Here is a 20,294-nt window from a genome sequence, read left to right on the forward strand (position 1 = left end):
ATCTGAATCAAACAGTTTTGGAGAAAGACAGATTATTTTATATTGTACAGGCAGAAAAAAATTAGCACTATACTATATTACTGTAGCTATGTTGCTAATCCTGTTTGTCAGCTTCATTTTTGATTAACACAAATAGGTTTAAGTCCAAAGAATGACACAACTGCAGTGGGTACAGGGTGAACCAGTTAAAGTACGTAAAACATTCAGTATGTTAAGACAAAGAAATGTGTTGGCTTGTACTTGATTTATCAGATTTATCTTGGATTAATCTTTTGCTCAATCTGACAAATCCAATTAAAGATTACAGGAAGCCACATCTTACCTTGGCAGCAGCAGCCACTTGATAGAGACCAATCCAGGATGGAGCATCAGTCCATCAGGCTTATGCACACACCTATATTCATCAATGTAGCACCAATTTTCAGGATCACCAGTCAAGTAGTTTATAATTAGTACAGTATTTAAGAGAAAAAGGTGAGTATTTGGATGATACTTGTAGACAACATAATCACAGGTACTAGACTGGTAATCCAGAGGTAGCAGCACTCAGCACTGTTCCACCAACATTTAGTAAAAATTGGAAAACGCAAACAAAGATACGTTCAGGAAACCATCAGTCTTATCTCACCTCAATGAAAGCAACATAATATTTTTATTTTGCTTAATATGCATTGTAATATGATTTGTTTTCTATCAAACACTAACTTTTTGGTAAAATTATTCACATATTTGCATTCAAGGTATAGAAATATATGTTTTTTGTTGTCTTTTTTCCCTTTTTCAGAACCTAAAGATCCTCCAAAAAATATCAGTTTTCAGAAATTACCAGAAGATGTAACTAAAGTATACATTACCTTCTCACCTCCATCTGAGCCCAATGGAAATATTATAATGTATCAGGCTACAGTTGAAAAAGATGGCGATTTTAGCACTCAGACTCATAATCTGCAAATAGTTGAAAATAAAAATCAGTCACTGACTGCAGTCATTGAAGGACTAAAAGGTGGATATACCTATAGAATAAGTGTAAGTATTTATTGATATGCACCTATACTGTTCATACTTGGGATTCCACACATAAGTATCTGTCAGATAAGGAGAGAAAGGGAGATTAATACAAGCACTGAAATCAGATTTTTAAGTTTTTACACAATTTTCCTATTACAGCAAAACCTGGTGTGATAAATGTAACAATGTGATTTGGCAGATACTCGTAATTATGTAAAAGCTGAAATGATTGTACTGAAGTAAATTTCCAACCAGAAACTAATACAATGGTTAATTATAACCTAAAGATGCACAATGCTCTGTGACAATATTTTAGACATATGCTATAGTATTTTCAAATCTAAATTTGATATTTTACTAGTGCCTGTATCATAGTGAGCTCTGTGATGTTTTGTAGGATCTTTTTGTATTATCAAGTAGTTTGTAGGATTTTGTAAATAGTACATAAACTAAAAAAATGTTAAGCCTATAAATTCAATCTGAAAAAAAGAATAATGCAAAGTAATGATTATGTAGTAATTATGTTGCCATATTCACATAGTTTTATTTAATATGGTTTAAGCCAAATATTAACACAGTACCGAAACATTATAAGACTTCTTGATCAGAAAAGATAGACTATTTTATATGAGAGAGTATTCCATAATCTTTACCAAAACTGAAAACAATTTTTGTGTGGGTTGCCACTGTAATTATACATATGATTTGTTTAAAATAAATGGCATGTGTGATTAAACTTTTTTAAAGGTTTATGCAGTCAATGGAGCTGGTTCCGGACCCAAGATTCATCTGAATATTACGACAGACATTCAAGGTACAAGCATATTTTAATTATCACTAAATTTAGCTTCATGTACATAGCACACTCTATTATTACTTACAAATAAGAAATCTTACAATGTAGTAAATTTTAATTGCTTTTAAATATATGTAAATATACTTAAATTGAACAAGACTGGTTGGAAATTTCCATTTATACTCTGTAAGCAAACACATATTAAAGAAGAATTGGTGCAAACTTATGCAGGCACCACTTTTAATTCATAAAACATTTAATGAAAATAACAGTTTTGGAGGTTGCAAAAATAAATTTTTCCTTACAATAATCATGATATTCACAGTAAGGAGACCTGGGTTCGCTTCTCGGGTCCTTCCTGTGTGGAGTTTGCATGTTCTCCCCATGTCTGTGTGGGTTTCCTCCGGGTGCTCCAGTTTCCTCCCACAGTCCAAAGACATGCAGGTTAGGTGCATTGGTGATCCTAAATTGTCCCTAGTGTGTGCTTGGGGTGTGTATGTGTGCCCTGCGGTGGGCTGATGCCCTGCCCGGGGTTTGTTTCCTGCCTTGCGCACTGTGTTGGCTGGGATTGGCTCCAGCAGACCAACGTGACCCTGTAGTTAGGATATAGCGGGTTGGATAATGGATGGATGGATGGATTGAAATGAAAGCACAGTACAAAAATAAATGAAATAATTTTTGAAAAAACAGAAACGGGCTGAAAAAAGGTGTTGTAAAAATAGACTCCAAGACTTGATAAAAGAGGTTATATTTGAATGTGAAAAAATGCCAAGTAACCTTAGTCAGTTGGTCTCTAGTGCTAGCATACGTTTGCATACAAAAAAACCTACAATTTGTGCAAAAGAGAATGCAGTTAAATACTGTACACAAATGTCATCTTATTTTCATAACACATTTAGCTGCTCTACCTGTTAAACAGCAGTTCTGGTGCCAGCATGCTTATATTACCTACATACAGACTGCAGGACTTGCCTGTTCAATCTTTTGCTTGGGAGATCCAATATCTGATTGTTTTTATATTGCACTGAAAATTATAAAATACTAGCGAACCCGCAGCGTAGCATATGCCGCATAATTATTTATTGATGGCTGAACACTTCTGGAAAGACAGTTGTCTAAAAGGGGTGGGTTTGAGGATACAACAGTAAGTGAATGAAAAGATGGAACTCTGGAGAGAGCAACATACAATTGTCCATGACTGAAAACTGGTTTTGGCAGATACAGGCATATCTTTAGGAAAGTTTGGCCCTGTGCCTTATTAATTGTCATTGCAATGGCCAATCTAACAGATAGATAGATAGATAGATAGATAGATAGATAGATAGATAGATAGATAGATAGATAGATAGATAGATAGATAGATAGATAGATAGATAGATAGATAGATAGATAGATAGATAGATAGATAGATAGATAGATAGATAGATAGATAGATAGATAGATAGATAGATAGATAGATAGATAGATAGATAGATAGATAGATACTTTATTAATCCCAAGGGGAAATTCACAAACTAACAGGCTATTGTCTTCGTGTAAAAGTAAAAGACATATTCGAATCTGATGGGGTGAGGGATATCCGGGGAATAAGGACAGTTTGTGAGGTAGCAGTTGTGATAGTTTTACAGTCCAGTACATTGCGGTGAATGCTGGTAACAGACAGTCTAGTGCCATTACAGAGACCTTTTACAGGCAGGAGGTTTCTGAGAACCATGATGACTGAACCAATTTTAATTTTGAGTTTATGCGGAGGCATGCCAGTGGGAGTAATACTATTAAGAAATTCTTCGGGGAATGAAGTTGATCCGCAGGATCGTCTGTGACGATGGAGTCCACGCTCGTGAAAGTCACCTCGTCGGTATGGATAAGTTTCAGCACTTGTTCATTAAGGTGTAGCGAGTCTTCGTTGGTGACGCTTAATATAGCGCGTGTGCTGAGTTGTTCCAGAGTGACAGTTGAGAAGTCGATGTCGCCATACAGTTGTTGAACGGGATCAGAAATTAAAGGAAAACAATGTGAAGGCAATGTCAAAGGTGTTCCGTTTTTCCCGTCTCCAACATCGAGGAGCCATTGTGCGAAATATTGTTCTTCAGTAAGAGCTCTCATATTTGTTGTCAGTGTAAGAACATGCATGTGACGCCACAAAGGTTGCTTGTTAATGCGACTGGCGACAGTAAGTGCGTGGGAGCCACGCATAATGACTGGGAGTATTTGTCGGAAATTTCCACCCAATAGTATTGTTTTGCCTCCAAATGGCTGCATGTCACCCATGAGGTCACGTAATAACCTGTCAACTGCCTGGAATGCGTATGCGTGTGTCATTGGCGCCTTGTTCTATATGATAAGTTTGGATTATAGAATATGTTGAGTATGTGGCGAGGTAGGTTTGATGTTGCATGTGGAAGTAGTATTCAGCTTCAACGGTATTTTAAAAATAGAATGGGCAGTTCGTCCACCCGGTAATAATGTTGCAGCTATTCCTGTAGATGCTATGGTTGTAGGAATGTCTCCCCTAGCTCTGATGGTATGAATCAGGGTTTTGTACACAAAGGTTTTCCCTGTTCCTGCAGGACCATCTAAGAAGAAGCATCGGGGATGAGAATTGCCATATGCAGCGTATAAAACAGTATCAACAACGTGTTTCTGTTCTGTGTTGAGTTTGTCGTAGTGTTCCATAGCGTGTGAGTGATCAGCCTGAGTGGAAGATAAATGACACAGTGGAGGAATGTCAGTGGGGGGTAGGTGTAATTTGTGCAGGTTGAGGCCATGTGGTTGCAGCATGTCATTAATGTCAGCGAGAGCATACATGCAAGCGGTGGTTGTGGAATATTTTGTGAGAAAGTCCTCAGAAAGGGAGAGTTTATGTGTGCCCCAGAGCAGTGGAACATTGTGTGGTTCGCCGAAGACACCAATGAAAACAAAAATTTCTCGCAAGAATTGTGGCATTCGTATCTGGGATGCCTCTGAAAGAGTATGATGCCATATCTTGTCGTCTTTAAGAAGACCTAATTGTTGGCAAGCTTCTTTGAAAGTGTCACATTCGATGCTGTTGACTGTTCATAGATGGTGGAAACTTGTGACGCCCACGGAACGGGCAAGGAGAAGTCTGAGGTAATAACGTTCGGTGTCGTTAATGGCAACAACAGGCATTCTACCGATCACTTTTGTGCCTCCTCTGATTCTCTTTTTCCATTGTCCAGAGGATTTTTGAAATGTGTAATGTTGGGGAATATCAGTATCAGTGTAATGTAACTCCACAGCTTCAGGATCTGTCTTGTTGAGTTCAAACCATGCTAACAGCATAGTGTTTTTGGTTGGCTTGTCTTTGTAGCGCTTGTTCCTCATGACCCTCATGAAAGAAGATGATTTGTTGTTCCGGCAAATGAACTGGTAATCGTGTAATCACGTGAGATTTTTCTGAAAGACTGTACTCGTTCAAACACCACATAGCCTCAGGAGCACTAACATACCTACCGTCAAGGAAAGTCTGTATTTTGTCATGTTGGAAAATATCATCGGCTGGCTCCCTGTGAAGTGCAATGGATGCAGCGTCGTGTCCTTTGTAGACATACTTACAAAGATACTTGATACATTGAATGGATGCGCAAACTTCAATGTTAATATGAGCATTGAATTTCTGAGAAAGCCACGGATTGTAAGGAACTATCCAACGGTTGTCAATATCGTATTTGCCAACAACAGCAATTCTCCCTTGTCTTCGGCGGTATATGGGGTATCCTTGTGTGTTTTCTTGACTCTCCACGTTGAAGTCTTTCGGGAAATTTTTGGTACACATGCCATCTTTCATGCAAGGTGTTTTGGCGTTGAGCGTGCCACACGGACCATGCACCATGCATTTAGTGACAATTTGGAAAAGTCGAGGGTGTATTTCAGGATTTGGAAGCTCAGCGCAGACATATTTGTCTATATCATCCTTGGTCCTTATTTTGGATTGTGAGTCAAGTGTAAGTAACATATGGCAATGAGGCAATCCTCGTTTTTGGAATTCAATGATGAAGATGTAAGCGAGAACATTGCCGAAAGTATTCTTTTCCAGAATATCTGTTAGAAAATGTTGCAGTTTGATATGAAAGACGCGAGCAACGATGTCAGGTCTGTGTTCTGTTTGCTCATGATGGGAAATGGCGTGGTAGATTTCCAGCCAAGCAGGATTGCAGGTGAAGGTTAAGAATAAGTCAGGCTTTCCACATTTGCTTACAATTGCCATCGCGTCTTGGTAGTTCTGTTGCATGTACCTTGGACTGCCTTGAAAGGTAGAGGGGAGAATGGTCAATTGTCCAGGGCGGAGGTCATGACGTTGTGCTTTCGCAGTGACAGCATCCATAAGTCCCCTGTATTGCTCTACACACAAATCTTGTTGATGGGTCCATAGGAAATGTAAACGCGCGCCTTCTGTTCTGACATATGCGTTGTGGTGGATTGCCGGTTTCCCATTCCGGCCCTCACCCCCAGGCCGCCAGGAGGAGCTCTCCCAACAGCATGATCGTGCCCCGAGTTCCAGCAGGGCCTCATGGACTATGTAGTGTTTATACACAGCCCTGCTGGATACCTTGGGGGCCACCAGGCGTCGCTGTAGGGGGGCTTGTAGGCTCTTATGTGCCCTATAACCCGGGAGTATGTCACGGTCACGTGACAGGAAGGAATGACGTGCTCCCGGGTTGAAGAAAAGGATTGTTTACCCTGACCCGGAAGGAATAAGGAACTGTGGACTGATTGGACAGGAACACCTCCAGGTCAGGGTGTATAAAAGGACTGTGGGAAAGCCCAGACACTGAGCTGAGCTGGGAGGTAGGAGGGCGAAGTGTCTGGGCAAGGAGGAGTATTGTATTATTGCGAGTTTATTGTATTTATATGAGTGTGGAGTGGAGGGTGCTTTGTGCACTGTTTAATAGTAAAATAAATAGTTGTTACACTTTTACATTGTGTTTGGAGTGGTACCTGAGGGTCCAAGAGGTGGCTCCACGCCAAGACTGCGACAGCGTCGACGATGTATTGCTGGAAGAGTTTGCCACTGGAATGCAAGACGCTAAATGTAGATCTCATGGCAAGCCTGAAAGCATAAAATTGGAGCTGTGTGACTCGTGTTCTTTTCGCAGTTCGCTTTTCCTCAAGCTGACCGTATCGTGGTAACATGTCAGGATTGGTATATAAAGGAGAGACCTGGTGATAAATTTGACCGTGGATTCTGAAAGCATACGGTCCTTGTCCAGATGGTTGAGCGATGTGTGCACCCATTGACGCAAAAGCTAAAGCAGAGTTGTATTCCCTGATATGATCACAGTAATTTCGGGACAGCAGGTTCTTGCCAGTTAAGAGGTCTTCTAAAAAATAGAGGAGGTTTGGATAGCGGTGGCAAAGACACCTTGCCGGCATGACAACACTTAGTGTAAAGTCCGGATGTGTTGACCTGTGCTGGCCAATGAAGAGCATTGCAAGAAGCACATAGTGCGGTACGTAGGCCAATGTTATGTTCTTGGACGTGAATGGCGGTATCTTCTTGAAAAGAGTTGTTTTGAAGCATTGCTGGCAATGTTCACATTGCATAATTCGTTCAGTGGAGTGTGTTTTTAAATGCGTGTTGAGATATCTCTGCACTCTGAACGTTTTTGAACAAATGGTGCATTGAAAGATCTGTTTGGAATGTGTTTGTTCAGTGAGTTTAAATGTGAGTTTAAATGTGCTTTGAGATATTTCTAGCGCGTGAAGGTTTTGGAGCAGTGTTGACACTGAAAAGGATTCATCAGGGAATGTGTTTTGAGATGGTTAGTAAGATATCTGGCTCAGAGGTGCATGTGGACTGTAGCAGAGATGAATGCGAATGACGCCGTGTTTTGTGAGTCGTTGCGTCCAAGTTGGTGGGCGTGGCTCTGCGAGTGGCTCCGTCCTGCGTGCCCCATGGGTGTCTTGCTCGCTGGCGGCTTAGTGAATTATATATAGATTTGTTACAGACAAATGCTCTTTCAAATGTTTTTATGTGTTCATGTTAGAATGTTGACGTAAATGAAACTGAACAAGAGAAAAACAAATGTCTATAAATATGGATCTTAATACTTTCTGTTTTTGTCCTTCAGAAATATACATTGTATATAGACATTGTAAAGACAAGATGCATTGGGAATTGTTTGAATCTCTTTATAGGTAGTAGGGTTATGGTCAGTTGTATCTGTATTCTCAAAACAGACAATTTTAAGTATGGCATGCACTAGGAGAAGGTTTTGAGAACGTTTGATATGATAAATAGTGGCAAAACTGTTCTGAATAGTTTACATATGCTGGTACACCTTGAGAATAGAGAAACTCAGCAGTGCCTCAACTATATAAAAAAGGGAGTAATGTGTTTTACTTTAAATTACTTGTACTTAGGTATCTATTTTAGAGAGAAACATGTACATGTTCTGTCAAAAGCTAGTCCACAGTCATTTCCTGAACAAAAAGTATTGCTTGTGTTTGGAATATTGTAATTAAGTCATGTATTTCATTGTTGTGAAGCACTGGAAAGAGGACACTTATAGATTTCAAACATTGTGTTAGGTGCTTGACATATTGCAGGAATATATTTAAATATGTCAGAATTAACCAATTGTAGGTTGATTATGACTGGACATTTAGGGTCAATAAATTATCCCTTTACACATTTGACCATAGAGACCAGTGCTATATAGCTAAAGCCTATAAAATATAAGTAACTATTTTAGGAATCACTGTGCAAGATACCATGATTTTTGCAATCACAAAAAACTCTTTAGTGCTTAAGCATTAGTTGGTTCTGTAGGGTAACTGGTGAAAGCTAAATCATCCAATTTTATATACCTTGCATTAACAAAGTTTTTGTTCCTTGCTTATATTGTTTATTATTGCTATTTTCTGACAGTAAGTTGCTTTAGCCAAAATAAATCGAGCAAACAAACTGACATCAGACCAATGTAGGCCCATTGTGGGCAAACATATTGGTCCAATGTGGACAACCAACAATTGCCCAATTAGGATTTGCACATCAGATCAACAATCTCTCAGTTGGGATTTTCACGTTGGGGTAACTGTGGCCCTAAAGTTCAGGTCCAGTGTGAGTAAAAAGACAGGAAATCAAAATTGGTTCATGAACCTGAAAAGGTCCATACCTTACTGGTCTATCCGCCTATTTTTTATACCTGCTTGTCCAGGGTAGGGTTGTGTGGCAGCTGGAGCCTATCCCAGTAGGCTACTGGCATTGGCATGAACAGCCTTTGGACAGGATGCCAGAACATCACAGTGTTAACACACTCATATACACACTCTAGGGATAGTTTAACAATGCCTGCCCATCTTACCTGCATGTCAATCTTCTTCTTCTTTCGGCTGCTCCCGTTAGGGGTTGCCACAGCGGATCATCTTCTTCCATACTTTTCTGTCCTCTACATCTTGTTCTGTTACACCCACCACCTGCATGTCCTCTCTCACCATATCCATAAACCTTAGGCCTTCCTCTTTTTCTCTTGCCTGGCAGCTCTATCCTTAGCATCCTTCTCCCAATATACTCAGCATCTCTCCTCTGCACATGTCCAAACCAACGCAATCTCGCCTCTCTTACTTTGTCTCCCAACCGTCCAACTTGAGCTGACCCTCTATTGTACTCATTTCTAATCCTATCCGTCTCGTCACACCCAATGCAAATCTTAGCATCTTTAACTCTGCCACCTCCAGCTCTGTCTCCTGCTTTCTGGTCAGTGCCATCATCTCCAACCCATATAACATAGCGGGTTTCACTACCGTCCTGTAGACATTCCCTTTCACTCTTGCTGATACCCGTCTGTCACAAATTACTCCTGATACTCTTCTCCACCCATTCCACCCTGCCTGCACTCTCTTTTTCACCGCTCTTCCACAATCCCCATTACTCTGTACTGTTGATCCCAAGTATTTAAACTCATCCACCTTTGCCAACTCTACTCCTTGCATCCTCACCATTCCACTGACCTCCCTCTCATTTACACACATGTATTCTGTGTCGTTCCTACTGACCTTCATTCCTCTCCTCTCTAGAGCATATCTCCACCTTTCCAGGGTCTCCTCAACCTGCTCCCTACTATCGCTACAGATCACATTGTCATTAGCAAACATCATAGTCCACTGGGACTCCTGTCTAATCTCATCTGTCAACCTGTCCATCACCATTGAAAATAAGAAAGGGCTCAGAGCCGATCCCTGATGTAATCCCACCTCTATCTTGAATGCATCTGTCACTCCTACCGCAGACCTCACCACAGTCACACTTCCCTCGTACATATCCTGTACAACTCTTACATACTTTTCTGCCACTCCCAACTTCCTCATACAATACCACAGCTCCTCTCAAGGCACCCTGTCATATGCTTTCTCCAGGTCCACAAAGACACAATGCAACTCCTTCTGGTAACATATAAAAATTGTGCAGTTTTGGATAGTATAAAAACAAATATTTTTGAAAAAATTCAAATTGTTATTTATACTTCTACAATCAAAATCTATAACCCAACATCAATACTTATTTGTAGCATTACTTACTCTATGACAACATTAAAAAATGGGAAACTATAGGAGTAGAAATTACATTGGCCCAGCATTAGCAAACCATCACTACACCAAAGAAGGCTTACTGAACTTATTTTGACAGTGATTAACCTATTTTTGGACCAGTAGGGGAACTTTTTTAATGAGCCACTTAAAAAAGAAGCTCCCATATTGTTCTAGTACAGTATTTAATTGGGTGTTCCTAAGCCTTCACTGCCCATGTCCTGCCCACATGGTGCCACTGTGTGTGTATGTTTTCTGGGTGCAAAATTAGATAAATGGAACCTGAGTGAATAAATAATATTTATTTTAATTATTTAATTTTTTAATAAACAAAGTTATCCAACACCAAGTGACAATGTGTGAAAAGTTAACTTACCCGTAGTTCAGTCACCCAAGTTAAAGGTATAATTAGCTGATTGAGCAAAACTCAGATTTAATTTAAGTAATCCCTGTTCAATGTAAATTTCACATATTAACAGAGGCAAGTTGTCTGCACAAAAAATCATCAAACACATAAAGAATTGCTAAAAAATCAAATATATCAATTGTTTTTAACATCTTTCAGTCTGGAAAGCAGTTAAAATGAATTTCTAAGCCTCTTTGATTCCATAAAAAACACTTGGAGGAATAATGAATCTCCCCAGGAGTGGACAAAATGCCAGTGTTAAATAATCCAGAAAGTCATAAACAATTCTGCAATTGTTTGTTTCTTTTTTTTCCTTACAAAAAACAGTTCGCAACTGTTGAACAACTGTAAGCCAAGAAGAACATAAGAGTATATGGTAATTTCTCATTTGTAAGGAATCAACTGGCCTTTTTGGAGGATGTTCTCTGTAGAGATTTGGTAAAAATATATTTGGAAGGTATAGTTCAAATTATTTCCAGGATAAACAAAACACCAAGACTCAAACATGGTGGTGTTAGTGTGATTGTATGGGGATGCTTTTCTTTCTCAATATGTGGGTGACTTGCCTTGATTAAAGAACCATTAATTCTGGTTCTGATTCTAAGGAGAATCTGTGGTTGTACGCCCTTAATTCAAGTTGAAACCGAAGGCAGTGATTCAAAATATGAAATCAATTCCACATCAGAATGGCTGAAATGTAGCAAGGTAATGTTTTTGATGGGTCTAAACCTGAATTTCTTCATAGCACTCTATAAGTTTTTAGTGTAATTTTAAAATCAGTTTTGTACTAATTAGTGGCAATTGAATTGATTTAAGTAAAACTGAAGTGATCATAGCTTTTTGTTCATAATAAGCTATGTGCTGATAGATTTTTAATTTTATAGATTGTGGAGCGATAAAAAGTTGAATTGTGGGGAATTAATGTTATTTTGAAAGATTCTGTCTTATAGAAAATAGTAAATGTACTTTTCTATGTATGGAATTGTATAAACAGGTCACAAAAGCATGTAAGAATGGGTTTCTACTGATGAAGCTACTATAATTCTTAAGCATACCTAAAAAAGATTGTGCTTGCTGTTTTTTCTCTGTAGCTTTAAAAAATGAAACTCCAGTCATTTCTGAACAACTTGTTTATCTAAATAAATAAGTCCTGATATTTTCCTTATGAAAAGCCCAGAAATAGTTACTTATTTTGTCAGATATTGGCCCTCATGGGGGTTTTGTTGGTAGTGTTGCCACCTTACCCCTCTAATGCCCTGGTTTCAAATAAAACTCCATTCGTTGTCCTTGTAGAGTTTGCACAATCTCTGAGCATCTGTGTGGATTTGTTTCCTGGTACTCTGTTTTTTCCAGCATCCTGAATGATGTATATGTTAGTGTATATGGTTATTCACATCTGAATTTCCCCATGGGATTAATACAGTTTATCTAATATAATATAATCTAAATTTGCCCGGTGCATGTGTGTGTGGAGATAGGTTCTGTTGAGGGCTGTTTCCTGCCTGTAATTCGGTAGCCTGTTCAGGATAATGGTGCAGTCATTTATACTATTCAAGTGAATCCCTTTATCTATGCTATGATATGTTTAAACTATTTTGCATCAGAGGGTATTGTGTAAATATTACAAAATGTTTAATGTAAGCTGTTTCTTTGTCGGTCCATCAGGTCATGTGTTTCACATAAGTTACTAAGACTTCAGTTGTAAATTTCTGTTATTTCTTAGGCTTTAGACAGAGTAAGGGAAGCTACATTTTAGACACAATTTTTTTCTGTTGTTGAAACATGAACCATCACTTGGGTCTTCCACATCTTTTATTTCTGTGGTCCCATTATTATTTTAGATGACATAAGAAAAGTTGCCAAAGCTACAATGTATGCTCTACTATGTAAACAGTAGTGATTTTTTTACACATTTTTCTTGTCAATACATGGCAATGTTCTTGTGGAGTGATTTGGTTCACAGGCAATTTGTTATCTTTAAAGGGGATTTTTAGCACAAAAAATAGACTGGATTTCCAGGATGTTACATGTTTATATGAACAGAGCATTTTTAAATAAATTGAAGTTTTTTGTGCTGTATCCTTGAATAATACAATGTGAACAATCAAAAATGAATTGACCATATTTTTACAAATAGAACTCTAGATAGAGTTTTATTATATTTATTTTCACTCAAAGATGAGTTTTTAGTAACTCATCAATAAATTACGTAAGAATTATAGTTAATTTTTAAATCATACAGGTTTATCAGCAAGTGATGTTAGAGCAGTACTAGATATTGGATCAAAATAATTTATCTTCAGTTTCTCATTTTCTTTTAGCACCTCCTCAACCAAATAAAAAGCCAGAAGCCTTTGAACAAAATGGAGCCTTGCTGATTTCATCCACCACAATCACTATCAAGATGCCTCAGTGCTTCTTTAGTGATGCTCATGGACCAATCAGACACATCCAAGTTATTGTCTCAGAGTCTGGAGGTAATTACATGCTGCATTTTACTACATGTAGTATCTATAGTGCTTTACAGAACAAGACAAAACATTTGACTAGAAAGATTTTAAAATACACTTTATTTCACTGTGTCTGTAGTACTAGGGTGTTGTACCGTGTTAGCCATTATGAATGTAGAGAAAAGCCAAGCAAAATGACACCTTTTATTGGCTACAACATATTGTAATCTTTTTAGTTAGCCAATAAAAGGTGTCATTTTGCTTGGCTTTTCACTTTGTCTGAAATAAATGCATTAAATGTTTTTACGTAAGATTATACCTACATTTTATCTGCAGACCTCCCTCAGACCCCAGCACAGTCCCCAGCTTTACGCCCTGTTTAATTTTGACTGGACAGTTACAGGTCTGATGATTGCACAAGTCAAAATCCAAATTACAAATGTTTATTTCCATTTAATGCATATAAATGGTGAAAATACCTTCTGAAATGTGTGTTTATTACTTGTATATTGTCACAATTTATTTTTTAAATTAGATGATAAACATGATTTAATGCATAAAATTTTCCAGTTTGAGTTATTTAAAATTATAATGTTCTTATTTAATTTATAGTTTAGTATATTCCCATTTAAATGATTTGGTTATTATGTTCATGTAATGTTGATAACTGGGGGGTATTTTTCGTACGTGGATTAGTCGTTTAGCTGGATATAATTGTTGACGATTTGGCCTGATCCTGGATCTGTCGGTTTTTCGAAACTCTTGCTGGAAGTGTTGTCATAGCAACACATCCTAATCCTCAAACCTGCTCAGAGCAGGTTTGTTCTACGTAAACAAGTATATTGTCACAATTTATTTTTTAAATTAGATGATAAACATGATTTAATGCATAAAATTTTCCAGTTTGAGTTATTTAAAATTATAATGTTCTTATTTAATTTATAGTTTAGTATATTCCCATTTAAATGATTTGGTTATTATGTTTATGTAATGTTGATAACTGGGGGGTATTTTTCGTACGTGGATTAGTCGTTTAGCTGGATATAATTGTTGACGATTTGGCCTGATCCTGGATCTGTCGGTTTTTCGAAACTCTTGCTGGAAGTGTTGTCATAGCAACACATCCTAATCCTCAAACCTGCTCAGAGCAGGTTTGTTCTACGTAAACAAGGATTAGTTTACACACGTAATCAGTGATGGTGCGTGGAAGTCATCCAGTCATGGCTTCGCCGTTCATGAATGAGCGACCAATTGATATTGGTGTGCAAATTATACAAAGAGAATTTCATATAGGGAGGGTTTTGCACGATCGGCAAGATCCTTTATTGCTCTTGGAGGAAATTCTTTTCGAAAGATACCGCTTTAGCCAAGGGGGAATATTGTACCTCAAAGATTTATTAGCACTTTATAGTCAAACTCGGTGAAGTAGGGCTCTTACAACCACACAGACAGTATGCATTGCTTTGAGGTTTTTTACAAGCGGCACTTTTTTATATACTGTAGGCGATGTGGAAAATCTAACTAAAAGTGCAGTTTGCCAGGCAATTCGTAAAGTCTGTTTGGCTCTGAAATATTTCCTTTGGGTTTTCATAGTGTTTCCTGGACACCTGCGTGTGCAGACAATAAAAGAGGCGTTTCATGCCATTGCAGGTAGGTAATACACAGGCTAAAACACCCACAGTTCCATGAAGAATCTCAATCAGCCTAACATTCTCATTACCAGGATTTCCAAATGTGATTGGGGCACATGGGACTGATCAGAGTGGAGTTTGATCAAACATTATTTGGAAAATGTACCTCTCCTCCTGATGTATAATCAGACACAATGTCTTCATCAAATATTTGACCTTCGTCAATATCTCATTGGTCAGACACAGGTTCAAGGGATATGACATTCCCTGCAACTAACCCAACAAAAAATAGGGCTATATGGATCATACCTATGGCACACATGGAAGACAAATATATGCAATGACCATCCTTTACCTGAAATGAAGTGACCACTGCATCCTGCCACTGGTTCTGAGGAGGAGCTTTCCCCTGGAATGCCCTCAGAAACAGGGCGATGGGCATTTTGCTGGAGAGCCAACTCTTCTGCAGGGGTTAGGTCTGGACCGCGTGGACCTCCACCTGTTTTTTGCTTGTCTGCCTTCTTATTAGCTTTAAAATTAATGTTTTTTATATTATATATGATTATTTATGTCAACAATTCTTTAAATAGTTATATACCGATATTTACCAGTTTGAAATATATTCTTGTACTTCACTTTAACCTGTTCCCATGTTCTCCTTGTGTTCACGTTTGATCTGAAATTATGACATATTAAATAATAATTAATATGACACATAGGAAATGAAACGCTGCATTCAGTAAGTACAATGCACACTACTTAGCGTTTAATTTGTCGGCCACTTTTTGCCAGCCGTCTTTTCTGGTCTGGGCTGCTTTTGCAGTGTTACCCCTTGTGCATATTAAATCTTGAAATTCTTCATGTCCTTCGAATAAAAGGTCTTGCGCCACGTGTGTGAAAAAAAAAATGCGCCCGTTCTTTCGTCATTTTGTTACAGCCTATCAAAGACTTGCTGATCATGTTTTCTAGACTCAATATATATGGGCTTTTCACTCAGCGCGGACGCGCGCATTCATCTCGTATGATTAGATCCAGCTCGACTAATCTAATACATGGCTGCATCTGAAAAACCGACCTATCCCGGATGAGTGTCACCGGCATTAACTTATCCAAGATGAGGCACCTGATCTCGGATGATTTAAACGACGTACGGAAAATACCCCCCTGTTGTGACAATCCATGTAAATTTCTTGTCATTGTGATCATTTGCAAAGATAAATTTTATGGTGCTAGAATGGGCATACGGTGATAAAGCAAATGAAGAGAGAGGTGTGCTTGCTTAATACCATGTCAAGATGTTTCCAGAGATGTTAAGTATTTGACCTATACAGTAGGATACCAGTCAAGAAAGCTATAGTCTATTAACGATTAGTAATGATTTGGAAGTTATTGTAGTTTTAGTTCTGTTATATCCAAGTTGTTACATTCTACATAAACATTATTTATTTTGAATTTTTCATACTAAACTTAAGGCTGCATTGCAGTATTAATATTTTGTCTTTCAAAATGTATTTTTATGTGCAAGTGTACGTATTGTTTCTGTTCTGGCAAGTCAATAAACAAGATTATACTAAATAATTAAACTTCCACAGTGAAACAATTGTTATGTATTGAAATAAATTAATTATGCTAAACATGCATAGTGTAACATAATTATGTTTTTTTCTACATTTTATTATTTTTTTGATTTCATAGTGAAGAATGACATCAATATAAGCACATGGAAAGAAGCATTTTTTAAGAAGCCAAGACCATATTTTACTAATGAGGGTTTCCCAAACCCACAATGCAGTAACGGCCGAAAGGATCCTTTCTCAGATGAAACATACACAATTGGTGCTGAAGAATCTTGCATGCTTCCAGAAAATGAACAGGAAATCTGCAATGGGCCCTTAAAGCCAGGCAAACAATATGTGTATGTCAGACTACTTTATGCCATGCCAAAGATAACAAATAAACATCTTAATAACTGAAAACATTTTATTAGGACTTAGTTGTAAATAAACTACAACAAATTTTTCTTGCATTTGTTTTCTGTACTTTTACATTCACTTTTCTGTCTTGTATGTATGTGTTATTTTCCATTTTTGTTTTTCAAACATTTCTGAATAGTCTAATGCAGTTGAAATGCACAGATGACAATATAATTATTCATTTCTACTAAACAGAATATATTAAATTACATAATATAAATATTCAATATTACTTAATAGGATATATTAAATTACTTTCAATCACTTATATTTAGTACAAATTTGTGATTGTTGTTATGTATCATATATTTATGATTGTTGTTATTTTTTTTATTTTTTTTTTATTTTTCAGATTCAAATTTAGGGCAACAAATGTTAAAGGACAGTATACTGACTCAGAATTCTCAAATCCAGTGAAAACTTTAGGTAACATCTTTCTTTTTAACATTTTTGCCAATAAAAAAAAAAAAACTAGTCCCTGATCTATATTTATATTTATTACGGGACAAAAGGAATCTTGAGTATAAACATGACATTCAAAATTTACACCTGTTGGCTTTTCTTAAGGTGATCCTGCCAAATAACCATCCTTCCATTTTCCAACCCGCTGTATCCAAACACAGGGTCACAGGGGTCTGCTGGAGCCAATCCCAGCCAACACAGGGCACAAGGTAGGAACCAATCTCAGGCAGGGTGCCAACCCACCGCAGGACACACACAAACACGCCCACTAGGGCCAATTTAGAATCGCCAATCCACCTAACCTGCATGTCTTTGGACTGTGGGAGGAAACCGGAGCGCCTGGAGGAAACCCATGCAGACACGGGGAGAACATGCAAGCTCCACGCAGGAAGGACCCGGCAAGCGAACCCAGGTCCTCAGGTCTCCCAACTGCGAGGCAGCAGTGCTACCCACTGTGCCACCGTGCCGCCCCCTGCCATATAACCTAAAATAAATATCTGTTAAGTTATTTATGGTTGGATGTTTCAGGTATAGCAGGTCTCATTACTTTGACATATTGATAAAAGACTGTAGAGGGAACATGGTCCACAACCTTCCTTTTTTAGATTAATTCATATATAGTCTGTCTGTCTGCACAAAACAACTTTGATCCAAATTATCCAATTTTGTTGGACTCTGGCATACTTGTTAATTTGCAAAAGTTAAATTTTGTTGAGATATCTCAAATAGAGCATACAGAACAAAGTTTTAATATTCTGTGCCACTTTAATTAGGGATTAGTTTACTGCTTCACATTTACCTTGCAAGACGTAATTTCAACTTGTATATTTTGTATATTTTCCTACTTTAATCATCTACGTTTACACCAGCTCACTTTTCCTGCTGCTTGACACTATAATTTACCAGCAAAGCTCCAAGCCTGCTTTCCACCATAGTCCTCAGCATCCAGGGACTTTAACTTGCCATCAGATGATTTTTTCAAAAATGTCATGTTTTAGAAATTTGAACTACAGTTAGTCACACACCCTCCAAAACCAACAACTAACATCATCACATTGATCAAAGCCATTTTTACATTGCATAAATTAAAATAATGCTGCCTATGAAATCTTTTGAGCCACCACAAGCCTATCTGGGCTACATTATTAACTACATGATATTGTAAAGTCCTGTTAACAACAATGTACTCTATTTAATGTAGCTTTCTAACATATGTAATTGCTAATAATGCTCCCATCAATTTAGTACCATTCGAGATCGGTCGCTTTTCACCCAGAATGACTCAATAAGTGATCAGTAAATTAGTCGATCTCAAAGCACTATTTTTCTTAATCTGATTGTCTAAACTCTATGGTAATTAAACTTTAGTGGTCTTTTATGTGAAGTATTACAGAACTTGAGGAATTGCACGTGTCATATTGCTGCCAAACTTTCTACAAACAGGCAACAGATATTCACACTTTAGGTGACAGTGAAAGCAGGAATAATGGCTTTTACATTAAATAAAGTGGAGCAATAAACTGAGAAAAGAGAATCAGTGGAGTCATGCTGCGCATGGAGAGGAACAGCAGAGTGTAAGAAAAGAGAGGCACATTTTTGGCAGAAATGGAAAGAAAATAAGTTTCATATTATTCTCTAATTAAAACGGACAGTCCTTGTCTGAGGATGAAGAGATGAGGTTGTGTTTAGTACAGCAGCATATATCTGTAACTAGAAACAGAGTGAATAAATAAGGATTTGCCCTCACGGCTTAGTAAACAGTAGGCACGGTGGCGCAGTGGTAGCGCTGCTGCCTCGCAGTTAGGAGACCAGGGTTTGCTTCCCGGGTCCTCCCTGCGTGGAGTTTGCATGTTCTTCCCGTGTCTGTGTGGGTTTCCTCCTGGTGCTCCGGTTTCCTCCCACAGTCCAAAGACATGCAGGTTAGGTGGATTGGCGATTCTAAATTAGCCCTAGTGTGTGCTTGGTGTTTGTGTGTGTCCTGCGGTGGGTTGGCATCCTGCCTGGGATTGGTTCCTGCCTTGTGCCCTGGGATTGGCTCCCGTGACCCTGTGTTCAGATTCAGCGGGTTGGAAAATGGATGGATGTTATTTGCAGTAAATTTAAATGAGTTGTGATCTCTGTTTTTAGATTACAATCTTTTTTCTTGCGAGTATACACTTACCAAAGTTTTGAAGTATTGTCTTGCATTCTACATATATATACAGTGTATGTCTATTATATACTGATTCTAACTAGTACATAATGACACAACATGCATTTGGATCAGTTTAGCAAAATATATTCTTAAATCTAAATTAAGAATATATAATTATACAGTATTTATCAATTAAAGGTACCACAGAAGCTTAAGCATCTGTGTTTGTGTGTGTGCTTTGCAATACTTAGGCTTTCAGCTCAGGCTATAGGCCCATCTTACAACAATCCTTTACTTGGGATTGAATTACTTGGACACCATGGATAGTAGTTAATAAAATTGACAGATGAATTATTAGACAACTGTCCTTTATCTGAACTTGAATTTTTCATTCAAAAGCGCCACAAGGAATATTAGAAACACTGGTTTGGAGTTAACCCTGGATGAAATTCCAGTCCATTGCATAGCATTTTTATGCTGCAATCACTTCTAATGGTCCATGTAGAGTTGCTAGTCAACTTAATCTGCTCATTTAGACTGACAAAGGAAACCAGAGTATTCAGAAAAACCTATAAAAAAACATTAAACAATAAAGATTCTTACCAGGCCGGGAATCAGACTCAGGTTCCTATAAAGGAACTGTAGTGCTACTACTATTGCACTGTGCTGCCTGAAATATTATTATTGTCATTGTTCAATATTTTCCATTTTTTCAATTTTGCAAAAGCCACATCTTACAAATCAACATTTAACAATTTGAAATACTTTGCAATCCTATATATTTAAATTAAAAGAGGTTGAAAGTGGGGTAATGGATGGAAGGATGGATTAATGCAAACATGCACTTTTAGACAGTGTACATTTTCATACTGGACATTTTACGT

At 37.8% G+C, this 20,294-nt stretch overlaps 1 protein-coding gene across 1 annotated transcript in view; it reads left to right on the forward strand.

Annotated features, from left to right (window-relative positions):
* The window catches only part of ptprq (protein tyrosine phosphatase receptor type Q), a 354,834-nt gene that overhangs the window by 277,725 nt on the left and 56,815 nt on the right, over positions 1–20,294 (forward strand). The window contains exons 49-53 of the mRNA XM_051930873.1: positions 785–1,026; positions 1,756–1,822; positions 13,082–13,237; positions 16,537–16,756; positions 17,167–17,240. Coding sequence (XP_051786833.1) covers positions 785–1,026; positions 1,756–1,822; positions 13,082–13,237; positions 16,537–16,756; positions 17,167–17,240 — 759 coding nt within the window. The remainder of the gene's footprint in view (positions 1–784; positions 1,027–1,755; positions 1,823–13,081; positions 13,238–16,536; positions 16,757–17,166; positions 17,241–20,294) is intronic.

This window comes from Erpetoichthys calabaricus, chromosome 1 (assembly GCF_900747795.2).
Source record: "Erpetoichthys calabaricus chromosome 1, fErpCal1.3, whole genome shotgun sequence".
Classification (NCBI taxonomy): domain Eukaryota; kingdom Metazoa; phylum Chordata; class Cladistia; order Polypteriformes; family Polypteridae; genus Erpetoichthys; species Erpetoichthys calabaricus.